Source organism: Microtus oregoni, unplaced genomic scaffold (assembly GCF_018167655.1).
Source record: "Microtus oregoni isolate MIOR12 unplaced genomic scaffold, Mior012 000037F_ref0000500, whole genome shotgun sequence".
Classification (NCBI taxonomy): Eukaryota; Metazoa; Chordata; class Mammalia; order Rodentia; family Cricetidae; genus Microtus; species Microtus oregoni.
Genome location: NW_024543096.1, coordinates 6451304 through 6478853, shown reverse-complemented (window position 1 = coordinate 6478853; position 27550 = coordinate 6451304). Strand labels below are relative to the sequence as shown.

Below are 27550 nucleotides of genomic sequence, written 5' to 3'. Positions count from 1 at the left end.
GAAACTTCAACGTGAACTCCTATTAACACACGTCCTCCAACAAGGCCACACCTCCTAAGCCTTCTCAAATAGCACCACTTCCCGGTGCTGAAACATGCAAGCATTTGAGCCTGTGGGGGCCATACTTCTTCAAACCACTACAGCCCCTGGGTCAGCTACTACCCCCAGGGTTTTGCCCTGTTTGAGTTCCCACCCTGACTTTCTTCAGTGATAGAATTACAGTGGAGGTGTAAGCCAAGTAAACCCTTTCCTCCTCAGCTTGCTTTTGGTCATGGTGTTTCATCATATCAATAATAACCCTAACTAGGAAAACTAGCATTCTTCGCAAGGCACCAGGAAATATCAGACCACCCCACTTTAGCAGTGGCATTTCATGAAGCCAATATGTCAGGTGAGCATCTCTGTGTGATAAGCTGTGACCAGAAGTATTTCTTGGGTTTCTTAGTAAAATACATAAAGGTACCCAAACAACAAAAAGGAAAACCACTGCTCTAGAACTAACTATTCGCACTAGAGCCCAGGCTTAGGGGAGGCTTCCTGAAGAAGAAGCTTTTATAGCACCTTGGTTCCAAATGGCTGGTAATTCTCAGCTTCTTAATTTGTGTTGTCTTTCATTCCAGACAGTAAGACAAGGTAGGGGGATGACGATAGAATTGCTATCCTCTTTCTGTACCAGGGCACTGCCAATTCTTTATCAAAGTATTTGTCTGGAATTCTCTTTCCTCCTTGAATAAAACAGGCAAGACAACAGTGTCAGGATGCTCCGGAAGATGGTCTGGGTGCTGTAGATCAGTCTATGCAGGTACATGCTACACTAGAACAGAAGAACCTGGACTTCAGGAATGTGTCTGCCGATACACAGGCCTCGGGGTCCAACAGTATCCACTCCATGGGGAAATGAGGGAAGGCAGGCATGCCCCTGGCATGGCCCCATTGCTCCCGGTTGGCAGGTTTGGCACAGGTGTGGTTTTCACTACTTACACCAGCTAATCTCTAAGAGGGCTCACCTAGGGTCGCCGCTGGGTAATCTTGAATAAGTTATTGGAAAAAGCCAGGAAGCAACCATAGGCTCTAACCTCCAGGGCAAGTCTGATCTGTTAGACTAAGGCACATGTGTCCCTAAACTCAGATGTTGATGATGGGGGATCCTAACTCAATAAGCTTCCTGCATTCTTAAAGAGAAAGGAAGACATCAGATATCTCACACACACATACACACACACACACACACACACACACACACACACACACACACACATACACACACACAGAGTGGGGGTTGGGAAGTAAGGACACATGAGAAAGTCTATAAGCCAGGAAGAGAGTCTTCACCAAAAACCAGGTTTGGTCCCCTGATCTTGAATTTCTGGCTTCTAGACAGTGAGGATACAACTCCCTGCTGTCTAAGCCACTCTGAACGCAGCGTCGTGTTTTAGCTGTAAAACAGACTATCAGATTAATACCCTGCTAAGTGCAATAGGTACCCGCACTCCTGCAAAAGGACAGGCCCACTGACTCAGTTCAAAATGGAGTCTGGCCCCAGCTTGACCTGGACTATAGGAGGATCTCTGGCGATGACATAAAAGCCGACATTCCTCAGGGACTTTTGAAGCCCATTCCCATCTGCCAAAAGGAGAAATTTTCCCTTACCTCTGGCAGAACGGACATACTGCTCCACTGAGATATATCTATAGTTGTATATCAAAGCCCACATGGGCCTCCAGGCTCCCTCAGTCCCAATTCACAAGTATTGTTACACATTTCAAAGCCCCTACTCGAACTCTTCTAACCTTAGATGCCCCTGGCTGTTTCCTCTTTCTTGTATCTACAATAAAAACCTTCCTATTCCATGGAGCAATCATGTCTCCATTTTCTTTACTGTGCCCACTTGCATACATACACTACCTAAATAGAACTGCATTTCAATGCACTGTGATTTTTTTCTACCATCAGAATTCTCAGCAACTCCAAAAAGCTATTTTGAAATATAAATATTAAAATATGATAGAGAAAGCATGCAATATCTGTAAAAATATTTTACAAATTGAAGACCAAACAAAATCACACACACACACACACACACACACACACACACACACACACACAAATCCTAAAACAAATTAAAGGTTAATCCCGAAGTGTTCCCATATCTAGTATGAAGGGTAGCAGTCAAGGCCGAGGACAAGCCTCATTATGGTTTCCTGGGTATCAATTTGATTAGAACTCACAACTCATTTTTGTTACTGTTTTAAAACTTTAGTTTTTCTCACTTATTTGTTTTTGCGTGTGTGCGTACATGTGAGGTGCTGCCTGGCATGGGTGGAGATCAGAGAACAACTTACAGGAATCGATTCTCTCCTTCTACCATGTGGTCTTGAACATCACACCCAAAACTTACCCGCTAAGCCACCTCGGGTGCTTTTTGCTATGTATTTCTGTATGTATCACATTCTAGGGTAGAATTAATAAACAAGGTGTGGAAATAATTGAACTCACACAAGACAGTTATTCAGGGGCAATACGGGGGCTTTTCCACTTTCCAAATTGTACTCTCAGGAATATGTTTAATGGTTGTAAAGAATATTTTATAAATGAAATAAAGAAAGTAAAACAGAAGGAGAGAGAAGCCTCCGTGGTTGAGACTGCTTGCAGGAGCCGGGCAGTGGAGGCGCACGTCTTTAATCCCAGCACTGGGGAGGCAGAGGCAGGTGGATCTCTCTAAGTTTGAGGCTAGCCTGGTCTACAGAGCGAGTTCCAGAACAGCCAGGACTAAATGGAGAAACCCTGTTTCGAAAAACAAGAACAACAACAATAAATAAATAGATAGATAAATAAATAAATAACAACAAAAATCCACTCCAGAAGCAATGCCCTCTTCTGTCCTCCCTGGGCACCTACAGCCACATGCACATGCACACACCCAGAGAGAAAGACACACATACACATAAATAAAAGAAAAATTTTAGAGAAAAAAAAAAGAGGCAAGTAAAATAGAATATCTGTCATCACTGATACTTCCTTTAATCCTTTTCTCTCTCCTCCCTCAGGTTTGCTTCCTGGAATGAGCACACTAGGAAAGACCACCAACCATCCTTTAAAAAAAAAACATATTAGATGATCTAGAAACAGCTTTGAACACCAGATTTTGCAGCTCAGATGGATCTGTTATATAGATTGCATATATGTTTATTTGAAATATAAGCATTGGCTGAAATCAGCCCACACTCCTGGACAATGAAAACAATAGCCCTGGGGATAGAAGAGCAATTCCATGGCTCTCCTGTCTGGTTATTAGGAAAACACAGGGGAACAGACATCCAAGGAAGGAAGTTTCTTATTTCTTTTCTTTTCAGGGTAATTTAGGTAAATTATAGACATTTTCCTTTCAGAGCAGCAGACTATCAATAGAATTTTAAGTGTGGCTCATTTATATTAATGGCGTCAATTTAGACCTTCTTGGTTTCATCTTCCTTTATGATATCAGCCTTCAGCTGGAATTAAAATAATTTTTTAAGATTAGTAAGTTGCAAATCAAGAGAAGAATGTTTTGTGTGTGGATCCCGGGTTTGAGTAGAAGTGGAAATCATTTCAGAGCAATCATCTTCTGTACTTAATGAGTCTGAACGCATCCCATTCAAAACAATGTGAATGGGTTCAGTATAAAAGAATCTATTCCTTGAAAAGTGGAACCACTTTGCCAGATCTGTCACAGCCCTGAAGGTGTTTCATCTTCAATAAACTATTTAGTGTCAGTCGGATTGCTGCCGTGGGTGTGTGTGTGTGCGCGCGCGCATGTGTGTGTGTGTGTGTGTGTGTATGTGTGTGTGTGTACACCAATGTGCCTGAGTGTTTGCCCATCTCTCTTACTAGGCAGAGTTAATTTGATCATAGTTTTAAGGAGCAAGTCACTTAGCCCCCATGTTTTGGGGCTTGCGGTGGTGACAGCTCATGGTAAAGGAGGAGGTAAGGAGGCACAGACCTCTGAGGGGGCACACACCAATGACCTGTGACCTTCCAATAAGTCCCACCTGTTACCTACCATCCCCCAAAAGTGCCAAGCTGGGAAGTAATTCATAACGCACAGCTTTTCTAGAACAATCTAGATACAGTGGGAAAAAATAGAGCATACTCCTTAAGAAATATCTGTCTTTGTGGGCAGGTCAAGTAACAAGGAAGCATGAGTGTGCCCATACCCCAGAAAGAAACAGAAGAAACTCTGCGTTCCCTCAAAATGTGGGGAAAGTAACTCAGTGAGAAGACAGTTACCCTAAATGAACAAGGCCCCAGGTTTAGTCCCCAGTACTATAAAAGGCCACCAAACCTAGTCCAAAACTACTGCTGTACATTGAGGAGCCACAGCAGATGCCATATTACAAATTGATGAGTCTCGGGCACAATGCAGGGACCTCCCGGGGACGTTCGTACCATGAGCTAAACATTATGTGGCGTGTGACTATGTCACGCATGCTCCGCTGTGCGTGATTCCCGTGAAGAGAGCAAGCTCCTCCCTCAGCTACTCGCATTAACGCCGTCTGTCCTTCCTTTTTTCACCAAGTCAAGGACCTCGATGGTTGAAAGTCACTTGGGCCTGAAGAGAAATGGATGTTTTATATTTTGCCATCAGCCATAAAGCTGTGAAAAGCAAATATTAATTGCATCCTCCTTTCTGGGAACCTAAAAGGGGCCAAGGGAGGCAGCACTGAGGAAATGTCTCATGGGAGAGTACTTCTGACCCCGGCCCAAACCGCAGCACTGAAACAAGGTGACCGAGGCAATTTCATTTCCTCCAGCCACTTTGAAGAGCGGACTGCCTGCCTATATTGCTGCTTCCTCCACGCTGGCCTCCCACGCGTGGCCACCCAGTGCCCCACTGTCCTTTGGATACCGAGTGGTCAGTTGTCCTCTCCTGTAAAAGGCTCACCACACCCTCCTTTTCTCTTTAGCTCCTCCAGCACCACTTGGTTTGCATGTCATGCATGTGTCTACATTTGCCAAATTTTAAAGTAATGATTTAAGCAAATAATTTAACCAAAGCCATAGGTAACATTTCGTAGACCAGCTACCTTAGTGACTAGTACTCATTGCGACAGTTACAGACGCCGAGAAGAATCTCTGGGCTTAAGTAACTAAACCCATGCAATATAGAGCAAACAATAGTCTGTGAAAATAAAAAAGAAGAAGAAAAGAAAAAAGAAAGAGAGAGAGGCACTGGGAAGGAAAAAAGAAAGTAAGTGGGGAGGGAGAGAGAGAAAAGAGAAGAAAAATCAAGACATGGGGAGGACCCACAGGCTTCGGCTCCTCCACCTCCTACACTGGCCTGTCCCTCCTCTTCACAAGCCTTCCTTTCTATTTATTTAGCTCAACTTAGTTGGTTCTGGCTGCCTCTGTGGATCAGGGGTAGCCAGTGGCACCAACTAGAAGAGGAGCCTAGTGCACTATCTCTCCAGAACTAGAGTGCTGTGCTCCTGGACGGCACATAACCTTCAAAATGTGAAGTTATTTCTTCTGTGTAGTGTGAGGCCACCTCCCAAAAGGATGAATTCCCACTGCAGCCAGCCCAGCACACACTAGGCCATCTAGAAAGCACAGTCGTGTGGATGCTGCCGTATAGCCATGCTCATCCAGTACGGCAAGAGAAATAATCATATCTGAGGGTTTGTGAGAAAAGCCTTGAGGTCATTCCAAATATAAATGACCACCTCCACTCAATTCTTCTGTCAGCCACTGGATGTTGGGGATACAGAAAGTGATGGTCCCACATCTGTCCTCCTTTCATATTGCCACATACAGGGACACACACACACACACACACACACACACACCAGTCTGACCCTGGGAATGCTCACAGGCAGTGATATTCTAATTTTCTTTAAGACAGTTTACTAGATAGTGATACCATTCATTTAAGGTTCACCTACATCCGAGCAGAGACCAGGGAGAAATTCCTATGGATTTTCATTAGACCACTTACACTATGTAGCCATCCTTTCAAATGATTCAGTTCCTTTACTTTGGAAATGGATTTGCTGCCAGATGGGCCAGTCATACATTCCTGAAGGCTGCAGGAATTAGCAGAGTCTTTGTGGACAACAACAGGCTGCTATCTGATAGGATCGGATTTAAGCATTTACAGCATTGGACCAAGGAAATCTGTGTCTGATTAACAAATTGTCTAGAAATAACTGAACTAATGAAAATATCTCCATGCATAGAGACGCTCACCAACTATGATCCAAAGTAAGCGCAAGATGGGGTTCTCAGTCAAAAATGGAAAGACGGCCTAGCAAATTGCTATGCCGGCACAATGGGCATTAAGTGATCACTCAAAAGTATCATTATGGGGCTGGAGAGATGGCTCAGCGGTTAGGAACATTGCCTGCTCTTCCAAAGGTCCTGAGTTCAATTCCCAGCTACCACATGGTGGCTCACAACCATCTGTAATGAGGTCTGGTACCCTCTTCTGGCCTGCAGGCATACACACAGACAGAATATTGTATACATAATAAACAAATATTTTTTTTAAAAAAGTAGCATTATGGAGATATTATACCACACGGAAAATCCTCAGATAGTATATTAGGTAAGCAAGAAGAAAAGGGGCAGGGCTACGTGCATACTCATGACTGGTATACGTTGTTTTACTAATTGCCAACAAACAGGAAAAAGGAGGATAGGAATAGTAAATAATGGCAGATTTGTGGTGATTTTGGTAGCTTCTTTTGTGGGAATGCCTGCTTTCTGCCATTTACAAAGAAGATCAATCAATCCTGCATAGATTCAGGTAAGAAGGACCTGGGGGGAGGGACAGATTTTCAGCACTGAATCAAGTTCCTGCGATTTCCTGTATGGCCTTCTTCACCTGAAGGCAATCTCTTCCACAGATGAACAAAGAATGCCCCCCACGCCCCAAGTGACAAAGGTGGCTTCCTTGGCTTCCCACTGTAGCTCCAGCTTTGTGGTCCCCACATCCTAATGGCTGCTTTTATCCACTGGCAGAGTGATCTCATTAGAAGGCACCATGCTAATGGGAAATGCATTTCCAGGACAAAAGATTTCATCATTCCCACACCAGGGACAGGACGGTGACAGAAGGCAAGCAGCAGATTTGCAGTCACTGCGGTGTTTCTTGCCTGGAAATGGAGAACAAATCTCCCTAGGAGAAGACACCAGGCACCCCAAGCTCCGGAGCTGCAGGGGTATGGGTGAGACCCCAGATTCTGAGTCCCTGCCAAAGGCTGGCTGCAAGGCTGGCTGTAGGGTCGACCACAGAGCCACCAGTCCCCAAAAATCTTGTCCTTAATAAGGGCACGGTTGGGCTGCTGTTCCCGAGCATTCTCAAATGTCCCAGCATTTGCATGGGGAAGGAAAGGGCGAGGCCAGCAGACACCCCGCTCACACCTCTCCTCAGTAGTATTACAAACTGAAATGTAGAAAATAGTTAACGAAGAACTGCAGAGAAACTGGAGTCAAGTTTACACTGGCAAAGTGTCCCTCGGGATAAGGGATCAAGGGTCCTTCAGCCTGCTGTCCCTAACAGAACCAGATGTGTTTTCTCTGTCTCAGCAAAGCTTTGCTTCTGCTTCTCCGTGGACAGTCATTAGCAAGGTTCGTTTTTTTTTCTCCTGGTTGATGGCAGGGTTCGGGATGCTTAACTGAGCTGAGCACTCAGTAGGCCCTCAACACACGGGAGTGGAACTAACTCCAATGAACGGGAAGTCTGAACGCTGTACCGAAAGACTAGGGAAGTTGCTCAAGTTTGCTGCCCCAAATGCAATTTTAAATTGCAGAGTAGTCACATCTTTATAAAGCAAAAAACGATCCAAGCATACTCCATCCAAAATATCCCTGCACTGTGTAACAGATCATATCTGCGTTAATGTCTTTTACTGCAGTTTTTGGTTTGTTGCTTTGGTCCAGGGAGGTGCTATTTTATTGTGTTTTTTGATACTAAGTCTCCAATGTCTCATGCATATTTTGCAATTACTGACCCCCTAACATGAATGGATTATCTTTCCAGTTGCTTAATAGACAAGTATGACCAGTGGCCACCAGATTGGGCAGCTCAGAGGGAAATTCCAAGAAAAAAAAAAAGGAAAGTTACAATGCACAAAACACCTCTTTTAGAAGAAAACATTTTTGCAGTGACAATATATTTAATGACAAATTTTCCATAATCGACTTGGTACTGCTTTCAACTTGTTTTAGGTAGTTTTTCGAGGAAGCGGGGGCAGTTGCATGAACTTGCTTGCATGTGAAACAGCATCTCCTTTCATGCTCTCTGGCTTACTTTCTGAGATAGTCCTCTACCTGAGTCTGGAATCCCAGGATTCAGACAAACTAGCCAGCCAGGGAGCGCTGAAACCCATGTGCCTCTACCCCACCACAGCTAGGAAGTGACAAACAGGTAGCTACTTTCCCCTTTGCAAATGTGGACAAATCTAGATCAGAAAAGATATCAAGAAAATCTCAACTCAAGCCTTTGTCCACAGCCACGCTTGCCATGAAAATCCAGTAAACGCACGCACATGCAAATGCCGCCTGTGTGGCACAGAGTACCCCGGATGTTGCTTCCTACTAGTTTAAACTGATTAATAGCTGGTTGTGCTGTTCCGTTCAGCACTTTCCAAAGAGCTATATAATCTTCTTCTAATGCTAATGTTTCTCTCACATATATTATAAGCATGAACTTAACAGGATCACGATGACATCAGCACCAGGGACCCAAGAATACCACAAGCTCCTCTAAAATCCAGCTGTTCCTTCTTCCACCCTTCCACGGGGCTTGTCCCACACAGGAATCCCCTGACACACAAAGCATTCAAGCATGGTGCAGGCAGGGCACCAGCACCCACTGTTCCCACACTGAGACTAAGCCCAAGGGTGAGTGCGGAGGATTATACTCTCTTTCTACTCTCCCCACCCCACCACCCTTTGACCCTGCTGCCCCAGCCTACAGGAACTTGAGACGTGGAAATTGTGAGATGCTCAGCCACTGGCAGTGAAGAGTGAACAACAACCCTGGTGGCCAGGCCAAGAGGTGAAACCCTGCAAAGGTCAGTTTACCTCAGTTTACCACAGAGATCAAGTCATGATTCAGGACCCTACCCCATAGAAACCAACACTAACAGAGGTCTAGACACTGGCCAATCAGACAAGCACGTCCCTCCCTTTGGGGCAGATGGCACCTGGGAGAGAAACAAAGTCCCTTCCCCCAGACTCTTCAAGGTTTCTGACGTCAGAGGGAGCGGTTATTGTCTCCAGTCCCCAGGTGGAAATGGATAAGCTCTGAGGAGCAAGGCTCCAACAGGTTTGGAGACAAACTATACGACCGCCTCCCCAAAGAATCAGGCAGACAGCTCTGGGCTCCTCAGGAGGCAAAGGGTGTGCGGGGAAAACGGGAGCAAAGCCCCGTGAGAGAGTCTGGGAAAGGAAGTCCCTAAGGCTTGTCAGTCCCGAGCTGTGTGACCAAGATCTTCATAGAACACACATCTAAAGTACATATGTCTACAGCTCCGCAGATCCTCCCCTGCGAAGTGTTGAAACATGGATTACCTGGATGTGTTTTCTTCATTTCTCTCCTCTTTAATAAGAAAGCAGAGGCTACTGAACTATTTTCCTTACACGCTACACCAAAGTGTGTTCTCACACACTTCCTTCGTCCCCTGAAGATGTTTCCCAATATCCAATTCGCACCAGGGATGAAAAGATAAGATGAAAATCTCCCAACCCCCCCTAAAAGAGCGTCTCCAAATCGCTGATCAAACAAGGTCAAGTCCTATGGTTGGGAGACAAATGGCAGGCGTTCGCCTGTCCCTGACATTTCCCCAAGCTGACCCAAGCCAGGGAGTGCAGCAGCAAGGTAAAGCCGTAGAGTGTGGAGCTTTTTCAGCTGCTTTGTGACCATGAAGTCACCAGCCTTGCTTGATTAAAAAGGATAATGAGAACATGGGCACTGTTGGCAGAACGGGGTCTGGAATCCTGATCAGCCCTCGTTCTGTGTGCATGTTCCTGCCTCTCGATGGCTCTGTCCCCAAAGGGTTCCCTTTGTTGTTTCAAGGTGAACATTTCTCTCTCCCCAGTGGGAGAGAGTACCTGCCAATCAAAAGTACCTGCCAAACCAATTCAAACACACTGGGGGGAGTGGGTGAAATTTATGAGGTGGTGGGTGCTTGTCAGTGAGGAATTAGTGGCAGTGTTTTAGATACTGTCGCGTTTCATTTATCTTTAAGGGTTCTGACCTGCTAGAGACACATACTAAAGTTTGGGAGTCAAATGACATGAAATGAGAGGGTTTTTTTTTCCCCCATAAAGGAATAGGATTAGGAGATGATGGGGGAAAAGATTGGGTATTTGGTGATGACAGTTAAGACTGGTCAGAGGCACACGGAAGTGTGTCTTTCTATTCTTTCCACTCTGGTGTACATCTGAATTTTTACTATTTTATTAAAACAATAAGTAGTAATCAAGGAAAAAGAAACTAAGGACATCTTCTGAGGGCCTTTCTGAGAAGGCTACTTGGTCCCTCCTCAGCACCCCACTTCCCTGGGCTATCACAGGCCATTCAATATCGGGTACATCCATCCTATTTCTCTTTAAGACTACAATCCTGGTCTCTATCTCCGTCTGCCTCAGGAGAAAGATTTAGCTTTTGATCCCCTGGAAGAAACAACATCCTCTGGGATATTGAAAATGACAGGCGACCGCCTACAAAACCCTACGGTTTACCCTGAGAGTCTGCAGGCATTGCCACGCTCTGGATCCGGGGGTTAACAGTGCATGACGAAGACACATTCTCGGTAAGAATTTAATTTAGCACAGCCCAGACAGCCTGATGAGACAAACTGGCAGCAGTTCCACAGGGCAAGCGGAGAAGCGAGGCTATAAAACACAAGACAATTCCCATCTTTAAATCGCTTCCTCTCCGGACTGCTGGTGCCCTAGAATCGAGGCTAACCGTCATCCTGCAATCTCAATTCAGGAAACACCCTTTACCGAAATAATTGGGCAAATTCGCAAAGAAATCTAGGGGGGCTGAAGTCTGTTGACAATGGGTGAAAAGCAGAGAAAACCTCCAAGTGCTCCTCAGAATGAAGCCATTAAATAATTGTTTAGCAAAGAGTGAAGTTGTAAGCACTCATCAAAATGCAAAAGTCTGAAGCATGCCACTTAGCTGGGTTCTAGAACACGCCCTACAACAGAATCTGCTTTAAAACAAACAGGAAGGAGTGGTACATGCCAGGAAATATTAACTGGTATTCCGGGTCAGAAACAATGAACTATTTTTGCTGTCTTGGTGATTTTCATGATCTGGCTTTTTTCAATGCGCATGTATTTTAAAAGCACCCTAAAAACTATTAAAAGCTTCCCCCCTTTCTGCCATAGAATCTCAGTATGTACCCCAGGCTAGAGATGCTCCTGCCTCAGCTTCTTCTGTTCTGGGATTACAAGGGGGCACCTTCTAGGTCAGAGAAAAGTTATCTCGTTTACAATGAGAACAAAATCATGACGGTACCTACGGCAGGAAAGACGTTTCCAGAAGCAGAGAAGTCAGGGTGGTGCCCCCAAGCAAATAAAAGCGGGGCTCCAACAGGAAGAAGGCCTGTCTTTCCGCAGATACCTTGTACTAAACAAAATACTCTGTTCCCGGCATCATCCCAGGCCTTGAAACAGAACGAACGGTATGTTTTCCTTGCCCCCAAGGGGTTTTCAGTCTAATAGGATGAAAGTATCCATTGTGCCTGACTGGGAGAACATAGGGAAAGGGCTAACCCTACCTCCTCGGCAGGAATAGAAAAGGGGTCTTCAGAGTCCCTGAGGGAGTGCTCAGGAAAGCTATGGGGGCAGCCTCTGGGGCACGAAGGTGTGAGGAGCTGGGAGTGGGGGAGGGCGCTGAGCGAGGAATAACACAACACAGTTGAACCATGGAGTAAGGGGTGAGGCTAGGGAAGTGAGCAGACTCCTGGTACAGAGAGCCCCAAATCTCTCCCGGAAGCATTGGGACCCATTCTACAGACACCAGGAACCGCTGGAAGTCCTGGGCTTTTCCAGGGGAGTCAGTCCCACGGGAGTACAGCGAAAAAGCCACTAGTTGGCCCACGTAAGGAAGGATCTCTCAATACCCATTGTACACCTGCAGCTGAGTCTATGAATTTGGAGTTTCACATCACGCGACCCAAGAGGGGAACTGCTGCTGTCCTTGTCTTCCAGATGGGGAAGCCGGGACTCAGTGCAGGGCGGCCAGTTTCCAAGCTAAGAAGCAGCGGGTGTGGGTGTCCCTCCCAGGCTGACCTCACATGTTTGGGGTTGGGAGCCGCTAGCACCGATCTCAACTGTTCCCTCCCAGTCTCTCCATATTTACAGATGATCACAAATGAGTGCAATGATTTCTACCAAAAGAAATTTGGTTGCTATGCAAAGGAGGGAGGAGGGCTTTCTTGACCACAAAAATAAGATTTTTTATTTAAAGCAAGGAAGAGTCAGATGAAATAGGATTTGTCAAGGGAGCTTTTTTTTTTTTTTCTTCAAGAGAAACCATTTGGGAGCAGGTCTTTGTTTTTGACTTTTTTTTTTTTCCAACAAGAAGACATAGGTGAAAATACGAGGCAAAAACCAGGGGAAACACAAGCAGGGGAGGGCGCAGACTTTAAACGGGGTCGGAGAGCTGAGAGCGGAAACATTATTATTAACGTGAAGAGTTGGGCCACACGAGTGCAGACGGAGGGAAAGGAATATCTCCAGTGATTCCCAAGTTATTTAAAGAGATAGAGAAACCAGCATTTATGCAGACTCGCTGCCAAGCAGGGAAAAAGAACAACCTTCAGTCAGAATACATTTGCGAAGCGACGATACTATCTACAGTAAAGCAGACAGAACTCATTAAAACAAAGAAACAAACAAGCAACTTCTGCCCCAGGAAACTCCAGTGCTGTGGGGAGAAGATGCACACACGTAGTCTTGACCGTGATTGCGTCAGGTAAGGAGGCAGCGAATGGAACCTATAGCCACATGGAACATGAGCTTTGGTCACAGGTAAGATGACAAGTGGCTACCTGAGCAAGGGAAGGAGATGAACAGATGCCGAAGAAATGCAAGAGAGGTGTTCAGAGGCCAACCAGAGGGTGGCAAGAATCTGCATGACCAAATCAAACTCTAAAGAGGAGGGATGTATAAGGTACATGTTGACCAGTTCATTTTAGCCTAAGGACCCTGTTAAATAATTCTCCCCGCTTTTACTATGAGAAAACCGGGGCCCAGAAGAGTTAAGCCACGTGGAAAAAGTGTCTCCACTAGCTAGGGAATCCATACCCAGTTTTGTCTGACTGTCCAGCTGCCTCGACATACCTCTTCGTTTATGAAGCACCAACTGAATACCTCCCTGGCAATGGCGAGCACTGCAATAGCGCATGGAGCACGTGCCAGCTTATGGCTACTGCCTTGAGTTCGTGCAACTCCATATTTCATGGCATTGTTATAGGAAATTACTAATCTACTTTCAAGAGCGAGAAACATCGCTGAATTCAGAGCACAGGATGAAGGGCGGAGACACTGAGACACTACCAGCTTAGCACGCACTTAAACAAAGTGACTGACTAAGCTATTTAAAACTTTGGCTTAAAAAAGTTGCTGCTTTTAGATAGGAATGCAAAATTGGTCCAACCACTTTGAAAAAGACTTTGGCAGTTTCTTATAGAGTTAAACATATAGTTACCAAATGATACAGCAATCCCACTTCTGGGCACTCAACCAAGAGAAACAAAAATGTATGCTCACATAAAATCTATACGCAACAGCATCTCACAAAGTTTCTTCACAATCACACCAACTGGAGACAATCCAAATGCCCTTCAGAAGATTAATGGACAAGCACTGTGGTACATCCATCCATCCGATGGAAAAGTATTGTGCAAGATAGCAACAAACCTATTTACATATGAATGTACCCAATATAAGTAAATCTCAAAGAATTGCTATGTGAAAAAAAAAACCAGACTCAAAAAGATATATAACATTTTATGAGAACATGGGAAAAGTAAAATTACAGGGAAGAAAACCAATGCGTGGCAGCTGGAAAGGTGAAGAATGAATTCCTGTCAGTTTGTGTTGGTGTGTGTGCCTGTGTATGTGAGGGTGTGTGTGGTGTTATGTTACTGTGCTGAGAGATGAAAATGTTTTATGTTCTAGTACAGTATTGCATATTAGGCAGATTAGTGTTCCTTAGAGATGTCCACCCTCACTAGGCCCATTATATGGTAATGTTATATGATAAATGGGACTTTGTACACAGAATTAAGCTTGGTAATCATCAAATAGGATGAGAAAATCTGAGATGAGCAGGGAGTGGGCCTACAAGCCACTGACTTCCGCCGCTAACTTGAGTGAGCAGAGATATAGTTCCCCCTAGACTCTTCAGAAAGAGCACAACCCCACACCAGCATCTGGGTTCGGACCCTTAGAGACCCAAAGCAGAGAAAACAGCCAACTTACTGGGTTTTTGACTTGTTCAAACTGACAAAATTGATCTGTGTTGTGCTAAGCCGCTAAACTTGTGACAACTTCTTACTTAAGCAATAAAAACCTATATAAGAGTCATCAAACACTGTTTTCCAAACCACTAGAACTATGCTCTTAAGAAAGCTCTAGTACTGGGTAGATTTTTCTTTTCTTTTAATTCTTTGAAAGATCAGTAAATAGAGTGGACCAGACGGCAAACTCTCAAGTACAGCCCATTTCTTCACACCTGGATCCGCAGTCTATCAGGTGCCTTCCTTTCCTCTCCATGCTCTGTGGAAAACAAACTCCAAGTCCCAAGCCAAGCTCCCAAGTCCTCGGGTCATTTTCCTCACCAGCGGCCAGTTCCAGGTTTGTGATTGACTGTGTGACTCTCGGAGCTTACACAGTCTCAGGCGAAAGGCCTATGTTCTCAGGGCTGCAAACGGAAATACCCAACAAGAAGAAACTGAGGTAGGAAAGGCCATATCAAAGAACCATTTGGAACTGGCCAAGCCAGAGGTTTCCCAAAAGCACAGATGCTTCACAAGCAAGAGGCAGAGGCCGCAGTAATGGATGACTCACTAGGATTTTAGCAGCTAATGAAGGTGTCCTCTGAGAAACCCTATAAATCCAGTAATTTTCTCTGATGAGATAATGTGGTACAAGAAAAAGACCCCTTTCTAATCCCAAGCCTCCCCTCCCACTCTGGCCCACCACCAGTGCCAGTGACTCTCCCAATCCTCAACAAGCTGAACACAGCATTTCTTTTCTCTAGTCTTTATAGTCCTTTTAATATAAGTAATGTTCTCTTATAAAGCCCGCTCAGAGGAATGGTGCTTGGAATTATTGTTTGTTTTAACTATTTCCCACATCCTGCTGTCTGTAAAGACAAGTCAGTAAGTTAAGTTGCTATATCAAAGTAGAGACTGGCGTGATTGTTTAGTCAGAAAAGTGCCGGCTACACAAGTATGAAGACTCAAGGTAAGCTCCTAATGTCCACAGAGGAAGCCAGGCATAATAGCACATGCTTGTAATTCTAGGACCGGGGACTCAAAGGCAAGGGCATCCCTGGCTCTCAGTGGCCAGCCTGTCTTGCCCAACTGGCAAACTCCAGGTTCAGTGAGAGACCCTGTCTCAAAAAAAAAAAATTAGATGGAAAGCAACTGAGAGAGAAACCTCAATGTCAACTTCTGGCTTCCACACACAAGTACACACACATTCACACACCCTCTCTCACACACATACATGAGGAAAATGACACCAAAGATTTCCAGGCTAACAGCAGATATTGCAATACCATCTATGAGTAAGGACCTAGAAAGTACAAAGGAGCAAAAGCTGCATGGATCTTATCTGTACAGCAGCTGACACTACCACTAGATATGTAATCAAGTTATCAATACTATGAGGGGAAGCATGTGAGATCATATGCAAACATATACAAGCATATTTGCGATGGTTTAAACAAAAATGTCCTCTATAGGCTAATGTATTTAAACACTTAGTCTCTGGATGGGGGTGAGGTTTGGAGAGGTTATGGAACTTTTAGGAGGCACAGCCTTGCTGGACAAAGTGGTCACTGGAGACTGACTGGCTTTAAGAGTCAGTTAGAGCCGCACTCCCAGTTTGCCCTCTGCCTGTGTTGGTGCGTGAGGATGCGCTAACCAAGCTTCTTGCTCCGGCTGCCGGCAGCCATGTCCCCACTGTCATTGAGGACCTTCCCTCTGGAACTATTGGCCCAAATAAACTCTTCCAGAAGACTTTGGTGATGGCTTCTATCTATTACAGCAGCAGAAAGTAATGAATATAGGGCCATTATGTCCTGAGGCTGTTTGTGGCTGGAAAACTCAAGGCGGAAGAATGGAGAGGAAGGTTTAGCATAGAAACTTCAAACACAGAGCAGGGGTGATGTGGAGACTCTTCCAACGCTATGCATGTCCTTAAAGGAAAACCAGAAATTGCACCTGGAAATCCTTCTCTGTTGACGTACAACAGCGTAAGAACTGAAAAGGACTTTAAAGGGGGAAAAGAACATTCAGGTTTCTGACCTCGGACTAGCAGCTAACGAACATCCTCCTTTGTGTCTGCTGAGGGTAAAAATTTCTGGGTGGTTCTAAGTTCTAGGTTCTCGGGACGTCCTCACCATTTACCCTCCCTGCTGAGGCTGTTTCTCTGTATAATTGAGTCATGAGACTTTCTACGTGGTATTTAAGAATCATACACGCTGCCCGACCGTGTTTACATCTACATTAATAATTAGGAATGGGAAAGGTCTTAAGGCCAAGCAAACACAAATCTCAACCCTTAACCATCTGAGAGTGGTCTGTTTTATATGCTCTTGAGCCCAAAGATACACAAAGTAGTACTTATAGCAGCAGCACCCAGGCTAGTCACCAAATGGAAGCAGACCATCTATCTCCCAACAGCTACGGGGTTTGGTGGCACACGCCTGCAAACACAGTGCTGTGAGGGCTAATGCAGGGGGGGGTCATGAAGTTAAAGCCAGCCTGGGCTATAAAACTGGACCCTCTTTAAAAAAAAAAACCTAGGGAATAAATAAATTTAGGCATATTATATGGTGGTATATTGTTTGAGTTTTAATAAATAAAGCTTGCCTGAAGATCAAAGGGCAAAGCAGCTGTACAGGCCAGGGAGTGGTGGTACACACCTTTAATCCTAAAACTTGGGAGACAGAGGCCGACAGATCTCTGTGAGTTCAAGGCCACTCTGGGTTACACAAGATTGAATGTGTCTAAAAGAGAAACAGAGCTCACACAAAGGTGATCCCAGAACTTGGGATCACACGTTTTTAATCCCAGCACTAGGGAGGTGGAGACAGGAGTACGGCTGGGCGGAGAGAGGAATATAAAGAGGAAGAGACGGAAACTCAGTGGAGTGTGGAGTCTGAGACTGGTGGAAAGCATTGCAGGATTGCACCTTTGTTTGTCTGAGCCTTGGACAGATCTTACAGAGGTAAGATCTCTCTATTGGCTTGGCTGCTTTGCTTTTCTGATCTTCAGTTTGAACCCCAATATCTGTCTCTGGGTTTTTATTATTCATGCTACATTTGGCACCCAATGTGGTGCTCAAACCCACAACTCTGGGATTAAGAGTCTCATGCTGTGCCATGTATTAATCTGGTGGAATACTACTGCAAGCAAGATCAACTTGACAAGCATAACACTGTAAGGTCAGTTGCCAGAAATATAACAGAAAATCTACTCTAAGGTTTTACATTGAGAAAAAAAATGAGCAAAAATTAATGTGGTATTGAAATCAGACTATTGGTTACCCTGAGGTGTTGGGGACTGAAGGTGACACTAGAGAAGCCTCTAAGATCCTGAAAGTACCCGTTTCTTAATCTGAAAGGTAGTTATTGGAAAACCATACTTCAAAAAATCATCAGGCTAATTGATAACCTTTTCTACACGCTGCTTTATCTCAGTAAATTATCTTTAAAAATTCATTATATTAAAGAAATATAATAGGATGAGCAACAACAACCTTAAAATTGAAGCGCAGTACGTATATTCACATTCATAACTTTTAAAATTCTTCTGTGTCTGCTTGTTTTAGCTTAGTATTAATGTGTACACTTAGGCGGGGAATAAGCATAGACTCACAGTAACAGTACTAAACCTTGCACAACTTCTTCACTGGTCCTTGTAGGAGAGGAGAAGGTGGGGGAGGAGAAGGAGCAGAGGATTAAGAGTTAAAGCAGCAGGGATATGGGAGGACTTCAGGCCTTTTAAAGCATCCCAGGAAGGGGAAAAACCATCACAAGGTCACCAGATCATTTTCAGCAGCTCAACAATTGTTACTTTAAAAAATGTTACAAGCCAAGAGGGAGGGACTAAGTGCCTAGCAACTGCCACTGGGCTTGAACCACGCCTCACTCAGGAAATGGCAATGATGGGATCTCTATCATATGCTAGAAGCTGTAACCCTAGCTCCAGGTTGCCATGAATATATCACTAGCCCATAGATGCCATTAAGCATAGAACTGCCTCATCAATAACTGTAGCACACGTCCTTTTCTGCAAGTTAACACTACGTAAAGGAAAATATCCCTTTCCTACCCTCAGGTCAGGTACCAGAATGAGTGACCGCCCATCCACACAGCATTCAGAGCTCTATGTTTTCCTTTAACTGTGAAAACCGGGAGGGAAGGGGTCATGGTCTGCAGGGGAAAAGAGGCGCCTTCTTAAACAAGATACAAGATGAAGACCCCAGGCCAGGGCTTGGCCTCTAATCCCCTACAGAGGAAAATACCCGCCTACCAGTACAACTAGCACCTGCTCGTCCAAGGTCCGTTTGCGGTGACTGCAGCAGGCAACCTTGCCAAAGATGCTGGGGACAGCCTAGGCGGAGGAGCGCGGGCCTCACACTCAGAAAAGGCCAAGTGTTCTCTAGCCATACTCTCCGAAAACTGTCACCTGTCAATCACTTGACCTAAATACAACAGTCACTGGGGGAATGAGGGGAGGGGGAGGGGGTAGTCCGAGCATGCTCAGTGATGGAGATGACATCACTTAATCAATGCTGGAGTCGGGAAAGCTGCATCAGCAGCCTGGAGCGGGCTGCCAGGAACGTGTCAGTGGAGACCTAGAGGCTCGCATTAACTCAGTCCCTTCCCACGCGGCTGGAATACAAAGAGGGCACCGTGGGCCACACACTCGAGGGAGGGCAGACTAAGAACCGGGGGTGGGGACACGGCTAGTTTATTTCATTTGGTAGATTCCCTTAAGAATTATAAACCATTCGTATCCCCTCCCCCTTCCAGCAGCCAGACTGCAGAGGGGGAGCTAAGTTGGGGAGAGGCACTTTGTGGGGAAAGGCAGGGAAAGGTGATCAAAGGGGAGATCCTGGATACGCTGAAGTAACTTCTGCTATTGTCACGGAGTGGACTCCCTCTTTCAGCAGATTGGACAGTCCTCCCTCCACCTAGAGCAAGGATATCAGACCACCTGCGGACACTCGGGAGAGAGGATGGGGGCGGGGGGAGCATCTAGCAAAGAAAGCACAAATCTAGGACAATTTGGACAATTAGGAAGCGGGAGACATGAGAGACCTCCTAGGGATACCAAGAGCACCCCTCACCTTCCACACGGGGAACAAGGTGAAACCGCCTATGCCAGGCCCAGGGGAGCATTTTGTCTTTCTTGCACCTTTCCCTTCCTACCTTTTTGGTTAAGGTCTTAAAGACAAACAGAAGCCTGGATGCATCTGTAGATGTAGAGCTTATACTTTTGACCAAGGCCCGTGCATCCCGACTTGCTGGCAACCCGAAACACTGCCCACGCGGCGGCGAGCGTGGGAACAATAGGCCCACCCGAGCCCCCACCCGCGAACAATGGCGGACCTCGCACGCCCCCGCCGCCCCGCGCCACCACCACCGCTGGGAGGGAGTCACCGGCCAAGTGTTCTCGTCTGATCCAGCCGCGAGCCCAGCCCCGCCGCGGGGATGTCCGAGGGGGCGTCCGGAAGATTTCTGCAGAGCAAACCCGGAGGAGGGGCGAGATACCAAGGCCACTTACCCCGATCACCACCGTCTCGTCGCCTTTGAATTTGGGGATGAATTTGTCCCCGCGGAGGATCTCCGCTTCGTTGAGGGGCCGGAACCGGCACATCACTTTGATGCTGCATTCGGCTGGATCCGCCATCTCGGGATGTTGCTGGAGGGGACGCGGGGATGGGTGGGGGGCCGGGCTGGGCAGCGCCACCGATGAGGCCGCGAACCAACCGTTGCCCGCAGCTAGGCCGCCTCCCGCAGCCTCCCGCAGCTTCTCAGCAGGTCATCGCTAGTCTGCGCTGGACAGCCGGGCTGCTCTGGGAAGGAGAGCAGCCTAGCAGCTGGGCCCCGCTGCTGCTGACCTCCAGTCCGGTCCTACGCCCTGGCCCACCTGGCCGCGGGAGGACTAGGCGATGCACAGGGAGAGATCCCCGCCCGGCTCAGACCTCCCGGGCTCCGGAGCGCTCAGCCATCCTGCATCAGCACCAGGGTGCTCCGGCACCTCCAGGCCCGCCCCTCTGCCCCGCCTCGGCACGGTGATGTCACTGCAGAGCCCGCCCTACCCTGGGTGTGAGCGCTGCGCATCCCGGGACTTGTAGTCAGTCACCCTACCTACAGGTAGGAAGACAAGGATGCTTAGATTAGTTTGTGAGGACACCTCCTCATCCCCACTCCCCACCCCCGGGGAGCTACAGGACTGATGTGACTGCACAAGCCAAGAGCAGAATGGAAGCCATAGTTAATATTCCCAGTTAAACTCTTAATAAAAAACCAGGTCACATCTTTTCTTGATTCCGAAAAGAAAATACTTATTAACACAGTGTACAACTCAACAGCCGAAGAGTGTTTCTCCTTGTAGCAGTTTTTGCAAGAGTTCTAAGGAAAACAGGAAGGAAATGAGATTTGCGTGGAAGCCAGTGATATCTGGACACGCCTGCACACAGGTAGTTCTTAACAGTTCAGATTCGATGAAAACCAAGGACTTTTGGTTTTCACTGCAAAACTAAGTCAGGAAACAAATCTGCACACCCACATATTTGGCACGGTACTTTAGAGCTTGGAGATTGAAACTGCCTCTTGAGTCCCAAATCAGGAACCTCTCAACCAAGTGTGGCGGTGCATGCTTGGAATCCCGACACTCAGAAGACAGTTTGGGACAAGTGTGTGTGTGTGTGTGTGTATGTGTGTGTGTGTGTGTGTGTGTGTGTGTGTGTAGGACCTCTCAGTTACAACTAATCATACATCAGTTTCTAGTTCTGTTTAGAATCTGAAGAATGAACAGAATGTATAGAAAACAAATCCAAAGTTCTTGACAGGCCCAGGCCCCCATAATCACTTTATCCGAATATATGTAAGCTCCCTTCTCTTCTGTAACTTCCTGTCTCAAAGATTACAATCTAATAGGTATCAAACTTCTTGAGACGTCTTCCATTCAACTGCCCTGCTTCCCCCCCACCAATATTTGTATAGGCCATTTGCTCTGCTGGACTGACCCATCAGTGCCTTGGTGACCTTATGAAGGTTGGCAGAAATGTGACCAGAGTCACCAAAGCAAGTAGAGAACTTATTAGAATACAAATGGTCTTACTTATCTATTCAAGAAGGTACTCAACAGCCAAGCCAGAGAAAGGGTGGGCTACTAGGACTCTGCCTTCGGGGCTATTATCTCAGTACTGATCTTGTTCTTCCTCAAGACCAATCCCCACCTATCAGGAAACCAAGTGCCAACAGCTTGTCGTTCTCCAGTATAGATACGGATAGATGGTTTTTCCAAGTTTGGATTTGAAACCGCCCAGGGAAGGTCTATGAATGGTCCAGGATTAGGCTAGCATCTGCCACTAGCACAATAAACTAGAGTCAGAATGTTTGTAACTTCAGAAAGGACTTCAGAGGAAAGTAACTTCAGAGGAAGTTTCCAGAAAGAAAACCGATGCATTCCCATGTCCCACAAGAACACATTGTCCCACAAGGACACCCAATAACTGCATGTCCACCACAGATTGCCAACACTTATTTGTCAAGCCTAAGACTATTCCTGCAGAAAAATTTCCCTAAGGGCTTGCGGCTGGTTGTCCTTACTGCCTAGCTCCTGTGTCTGCATCACCACATCGAGACAATGAAAACCTCCTGGCTTTGTGCCACCTGCAGCATGGCATGCAGAGTAGAAAGAACACTGAGCAAAGAAGTCACTTGAGCACAAATCCTTCCTCTCTCACCTGTGGCAAGGTATTTACTTTCCTTCAGACTCAGTTTTCTAGTCTCTGTCATTAGAATAGCAATAGTGCCTCAGAACGTTTTTAGCAAATTAAGAACAATATTACTTGTAAAGGTTTAGCATGGTGTTTGATATATATATTGGCTTCTATATATAATAAGGCAATTTTTAGATACTGTTATTACTTTTTCCTTTGGTTTTTCAAGACAGGATTTCTCTTTGGAACAGCTCTGGCTGTCCTGAAACTCACTTTGTAGACTAGGCTGGCCTCGAACGCATAGAGATTCACCTGCCTCTGCCTCCCAAGTGCTGGGATTAAAGTATACACCACTTCCCGGTTATTCTTACTGAGTGTTGAATAAATGATTGTAAATAATCAGCTATTTAATTTTAGAATTATATCTGTTGCTTCCATCTAGCTATACCCAGATGTTGTGAGATATTTGTACACTGTAAAAATGTATTGCTGTGATTGGTATAATAAAAAGCTGAATGGCCAATAGCTAGGCAGAAGGTTTAAGCAGGACTTCCAGATAGGAAGGACTCAGGGAAGAAAAGAGGAGAAGGGAGGAGACATGTAGGAAAAAAAGGAGGTGCAAAATGGAAAAGAAGTAACACCGGACCATAGAATATAAATTAACACAAATGCTTTAATTTAAGATATAAGAGCTAGATAGGAATAAGCCTAAGCTATAGGCCGAGCTTTCATAATTAATAAGAAGTCTCCATGTCATTTTTGGGAGCTGTCTGATGGGACAAAGGAAGACTCATTGCACCCAGGAATGCAAGCTTCCTGCCTTGCTGAGAAGACAGACCCACTGAAGCGAACGTTTCTAAACCATGGCAGGCAATGCCCATTTGGTCTTTCTCCTCAGAAGCAGCTAAAGTGGTGACGGGGGACCTGTGATGTTCCTTCTCATCTGTGTCAGACAGACTCTGGCTCACAGACCACTCGTCCTTTGGGAAATCAGTGTCAACATTTGGTTGAGAGCTAGTGAGGCCTGTAAGAGGTGATTCGGTAATTAGAAGGGATTAATACCTTTTTCACAGGTGTGAGCTCTTGCTCTCATGAGACTAGGTTAGTTACCACGGGAGTAAGTGCCAACAAGGCTCAGCTCCCTCTGAGCTTTCTTCTTCTCTCTTTCCCTCACCAAGGGATCCTTCCCGTGGATGTTTCTTCTTGATATTCACCATGGCCCTCACCAGACAGAAGCCAAGCAGGTGCCAGTGTCAGATCCATGAGCTAATCAAACCAATTTTTATAAGGCAACAAGCCCTGGATGGTTTGTTACAGCAATAGCAACAAAACCAAAACTTAGTATACCAGCGATAATGTAGCAGGCTTTCTTTTGGGCCACCAACTACCTCCCAGATCACGACTCAGAGACGCCTTATCAGCTATAAATGTGCGACCTTATCTATGTTTGTCCCACTAGCTCTTATAACTTAGTTTAACCTATTTGTCTTCATCTACATTTTGCCTTGGGGATTTTTACCTTTCTTTCCTTCTAGATGTCCTAGTTCCCTGCTTATTCCATGTCTGGCTGGCTGGCTGAAGGCTGCCTGACTGGCCCCGGATGTCTCCCTTTCTTTCTCCCTCATTCTCTCCTCATTCTTTTGTTTTGTTTTGTTTTGTTTGTTTTTCGAGACAGGGTTTCTCTGTGGTTTTGGAGCCTGTCCTGGAACTAGCTCTTGTAGACCAGGCTGGTCTCGAACTCACAGAGATCTGCCTGCCTCTGCCTCCCAAGTGCTGGGATTAAAGGCGTGCGCCACCACCGCCCGGCTTCTCTCCTCATTCTTGAGCCTAGATTCATTCTCCTACTTATTCTCTTTGCCCACCAGCCCTGCCTATTCCTCTACTGCCTAGCTATTGGCTGTTCAGCTTTATATTAGACCAATCAGCTGCCTTAGGCAGGCAAGGTAAAACAGCAACACATCTTTACATAATTAAACAAATGTAGCAAAACCAAATGTAACACACCTTTCCATAGTTAAAGTAATATTCTTCAACATGAGGACCTTCCTACTAACTTCCTTGGGTCCAATAGAGGATGCTCAGAACTCCATGTGCACCTGTTTCTTTGAGAGTCTCATTCTCACACCTATGTATAATCCAGGATGCCTGTGTGTTGATGGGCTCCCTTTTCATGCATCAATTCATCCTTTCAACCATCAGCTATTTACCAGGCAAGAACATTTGCTCCCAATTGCTAAGTGTATGAAGTAAATTCTTACCAAAAAGGTTATCATAGGAACCCCATTGAAGAGGTTACAAATACAGACAATAAAGCGCTCCGTGTACCTGTGAAGATGGGCTAAGTAGGATTCATGAAAAAAATATGAAGGCTACCAAACAGTAACAAGAGAGAAAATTTGATATGTTTAAATACATAAAAATGTAAACTGTGGGGCCTGACAAGATGGCTCAGTGGGTAAAGACAAGCTGTCAAGTCCAACAAGCAAGAGCAGCCCCTTTCTTTCACCTACATGATGGAAGGAGACAACTGACTCCTGAGAGTCGTTCTTCGACCTCCACAGGAGCACTATGGCTTACATGTAAGCACACACATACACACACACACACACACACACACACACTCATGCATACATACAAGCACGCATGCATGCACAGACAAAATAAAAAAATAAAATATAGCTTAAAGCTTTTATGCATTAAAGAATGGTAATAATGACAACAAAAAGTAATGTTATAAAATAATTTGTAAATGATATATATGATATACATGTTATCATATATTCAAATATATAAAGAGAACTCCTGCAACTCACACCCAGAACCAAACAACTTAAGTTTAAAAAAAAAGTTGCCATTGAACTTGAATTGAATAGACTTTCTCTGAAGAAGATGTACAAATGACCAATAAGCACAGGAAAAGATAGAGGAAACAGCAAAATTAAAGACTCTAAGATATATTACTTAAAACCTATTAGGATGATAAGAAAGGAAGTGAGGAAAGAGAGAGGGAGACAGGGATGGGGAGGAAGAAAGAAAACATTTGCAGTGTGAAGAAATTGATGCTCCTGTATACAGATTTTGGTAAAAATTGTAGAACTATTGTAAAAACAGTATAAGCCCCCTCAAAAAATTAAGGCATAGAATTATCATACAACCCAGCAATTCGACTTCTAGGTATATGTCTCCCCGATCAACGGACAATTGGAAATTTGTACATCAGTGTTCATAACAACATTATTTGCCAAAAGGTGAAATCAATCCAGTGTTCATCACTGATAAATGTATAAACATATAATGAAATATTGTTCTGTCTTTAAGTGATAGGAAATCTTGATACAGGATATGAATGAACCTTGAACAGTCTATGTTAAGTTAAAATAAGTCACTCACCAAAGAAAACAGGCAACTGTCCTCCGTATCTAGGGGGTATTAGTTCCTGGATTCCTTCTCTGAAGATACCATAAGGAAGCTGAAATATCTCCTAGAAAATGGCATAGCATTACATAGCACCTATAAGCGTCTTTCTATGTACTTTAAGTCATCTCTAGGTTATTTCTTATACTTATACAATATAAACAGTATATAAATTGTTGATAGACTGCATTATTCAGCAAACAACAGGAAGAAAAGCCTTGCACAGCTTAGCACACACAGTTCTTGAGTGTTCTTCCACTGCAGCTGGTCAGACACACAGGTGGAGACTTCCTGGAGGCAGAGCCATGACAAAGAGGACCACCAATAATGAGGACCACCAATGCTGCATGACCCCACTCCTGTGAAATACTGAAAATAGTCAAGTTCACAGAGATGGAGGCAGTATCGGTTGCCAGGAGCCAGGGAAGGAGGGGCAGAAAGTGATTCTTTAACAAAGAAAGTATGAGTAAAGATGGTACAGTTTGATTTCTGTTGACAGTTTAATTTTTTGGCTTTTGGCTTTTTTCCTTTGTTCCTGACACAACTTTAGATCAATAAATGTTTTATTGAAAATGTTTCTTTGTTATAATGCTGGGGTTCCACAAATCTCAGATGTCTTCCAGGCCTTCTCCTGCCCACCTTCCACCTCCTTCTTCACATCCCAGGGTAATCCATAGAAACCATGATTTTTCTTCTCACAGGCTCCCGAACTACTCAGGTGACAATCTCCTGGGCATATCTGTGAGCGGGTTCTAAATTAGGTTGATTGAGCTGAGAAGGGCCACCCTGAGTTTGAGCTGAGGTTCTGGACTCAATGAAAGGGAGAAAGTAAACTGGATGCCTCCCTTGTTCCCCTCCCTTTGGAATGGTAATATTTACTCGAGGCCATTTCTCCTGGTTGCTTGTTTATTTGTTTTACCTTAACAGAAGCTAAATTTATCTGAGAAGAGAGAACTAGTTGAGAAAAACGCCTCAGTAAGATTAGCCTGCAGGCAGCTCTGTGGGTCCTTTCCTTAGGGATTGACATGGAAGAACCCTGCAATGGAGGGTGGTGCCATCCCTGAGCAAATGGTCCTGGGGTTTGTAAGAAGGCAGGTTGAGCAAGCTGTGAAGGGATGAGCCTATAAAGTAGCATTGGTGCCTACCTTCTGCTTCACTCCTGCCTCCAGGCTGCTGCCCCGAGTTCCTGCCCTGACTTTGATATGACAATGTAAGATGACATAAACTCTGCTTTCTGTCATGGTGTTTCATCACGGATGGCCACGGAAGCCCTAAGACAGCCACTGCACAGGACCCACAGTTAAGGGATTGCCTGAATCTTAGACTTTCGGGGTCTGCATATTCACGGCGAGGACTTCTAAAGTTAGACTGAATGCATTTGCTTGTAAGATTAGCCAGGAGCCATGAGAACAGGGAGTGATGTGTCTGCATGTCAAGTTAATTAAATGTCTTTCTTTATAAGCTGCCTGGGTCATGGTGTCATGGTGTCTCTTCACACAATAGAACACTAAGACAACTCAAAACCAAAACAAACAAAAAATAAGGAAACAAACCAACAAAACAACCTCCCCTAAACTATAACAAAAAATCAATAAAGCACACACAAAAAAAGCATGGAGCCTATTTTGTGTTGGTCAACCCCTGAGCACGGGGCCTTCTTTGGAGTGTGGTTAATATACCCAGTGACACTCCATTAGACAAAACTGATTCTTCCCTTTCCCAACAGATTGATGGAGGAAGGTCATTGGTTAAATAAAAAGAAACTGCTTGGCTCTCATTGGTTAGACGATAGGTGGGAGGAGTAAACAGAACAGAACACTGGGAGGAAGAGGAAGTGAGCTCAGACTCCACAGCTCTCCTCTCAGGAGCAGATGCCTCAGGGAGACGCCATACTCCCAGCTCCCAGGCAGATGCACGCTATGAAGCTCCGACCCAGGATGGA

General features: G+C 45.2%; 1 protein-coding gene across 1 annotated transcript in view; it reads right to left on the bottom strand.

Moving 5' to 3' along the window:
- The window catches only part of Kif5c (kinesin family member 5C), a 153463-nt gene extending 132939 nt beyond the window's left edge, over nt 1-20524 (bottom strand). Inside the window, exon 1 of the mRNA XM_041631405.1 lies at nt 20028-20524. Coding sequence (XP_041487339.1) covers nt 20028-20153 — 126 coding nt within the window. The 5' untranslated portion in view covers nt 20154-20524. The remainder of the gene's footprint in view (nt 1-20027) is intronic.
- Nucleotides 20525-27550: the final 7026 nt, after the last annotated feature.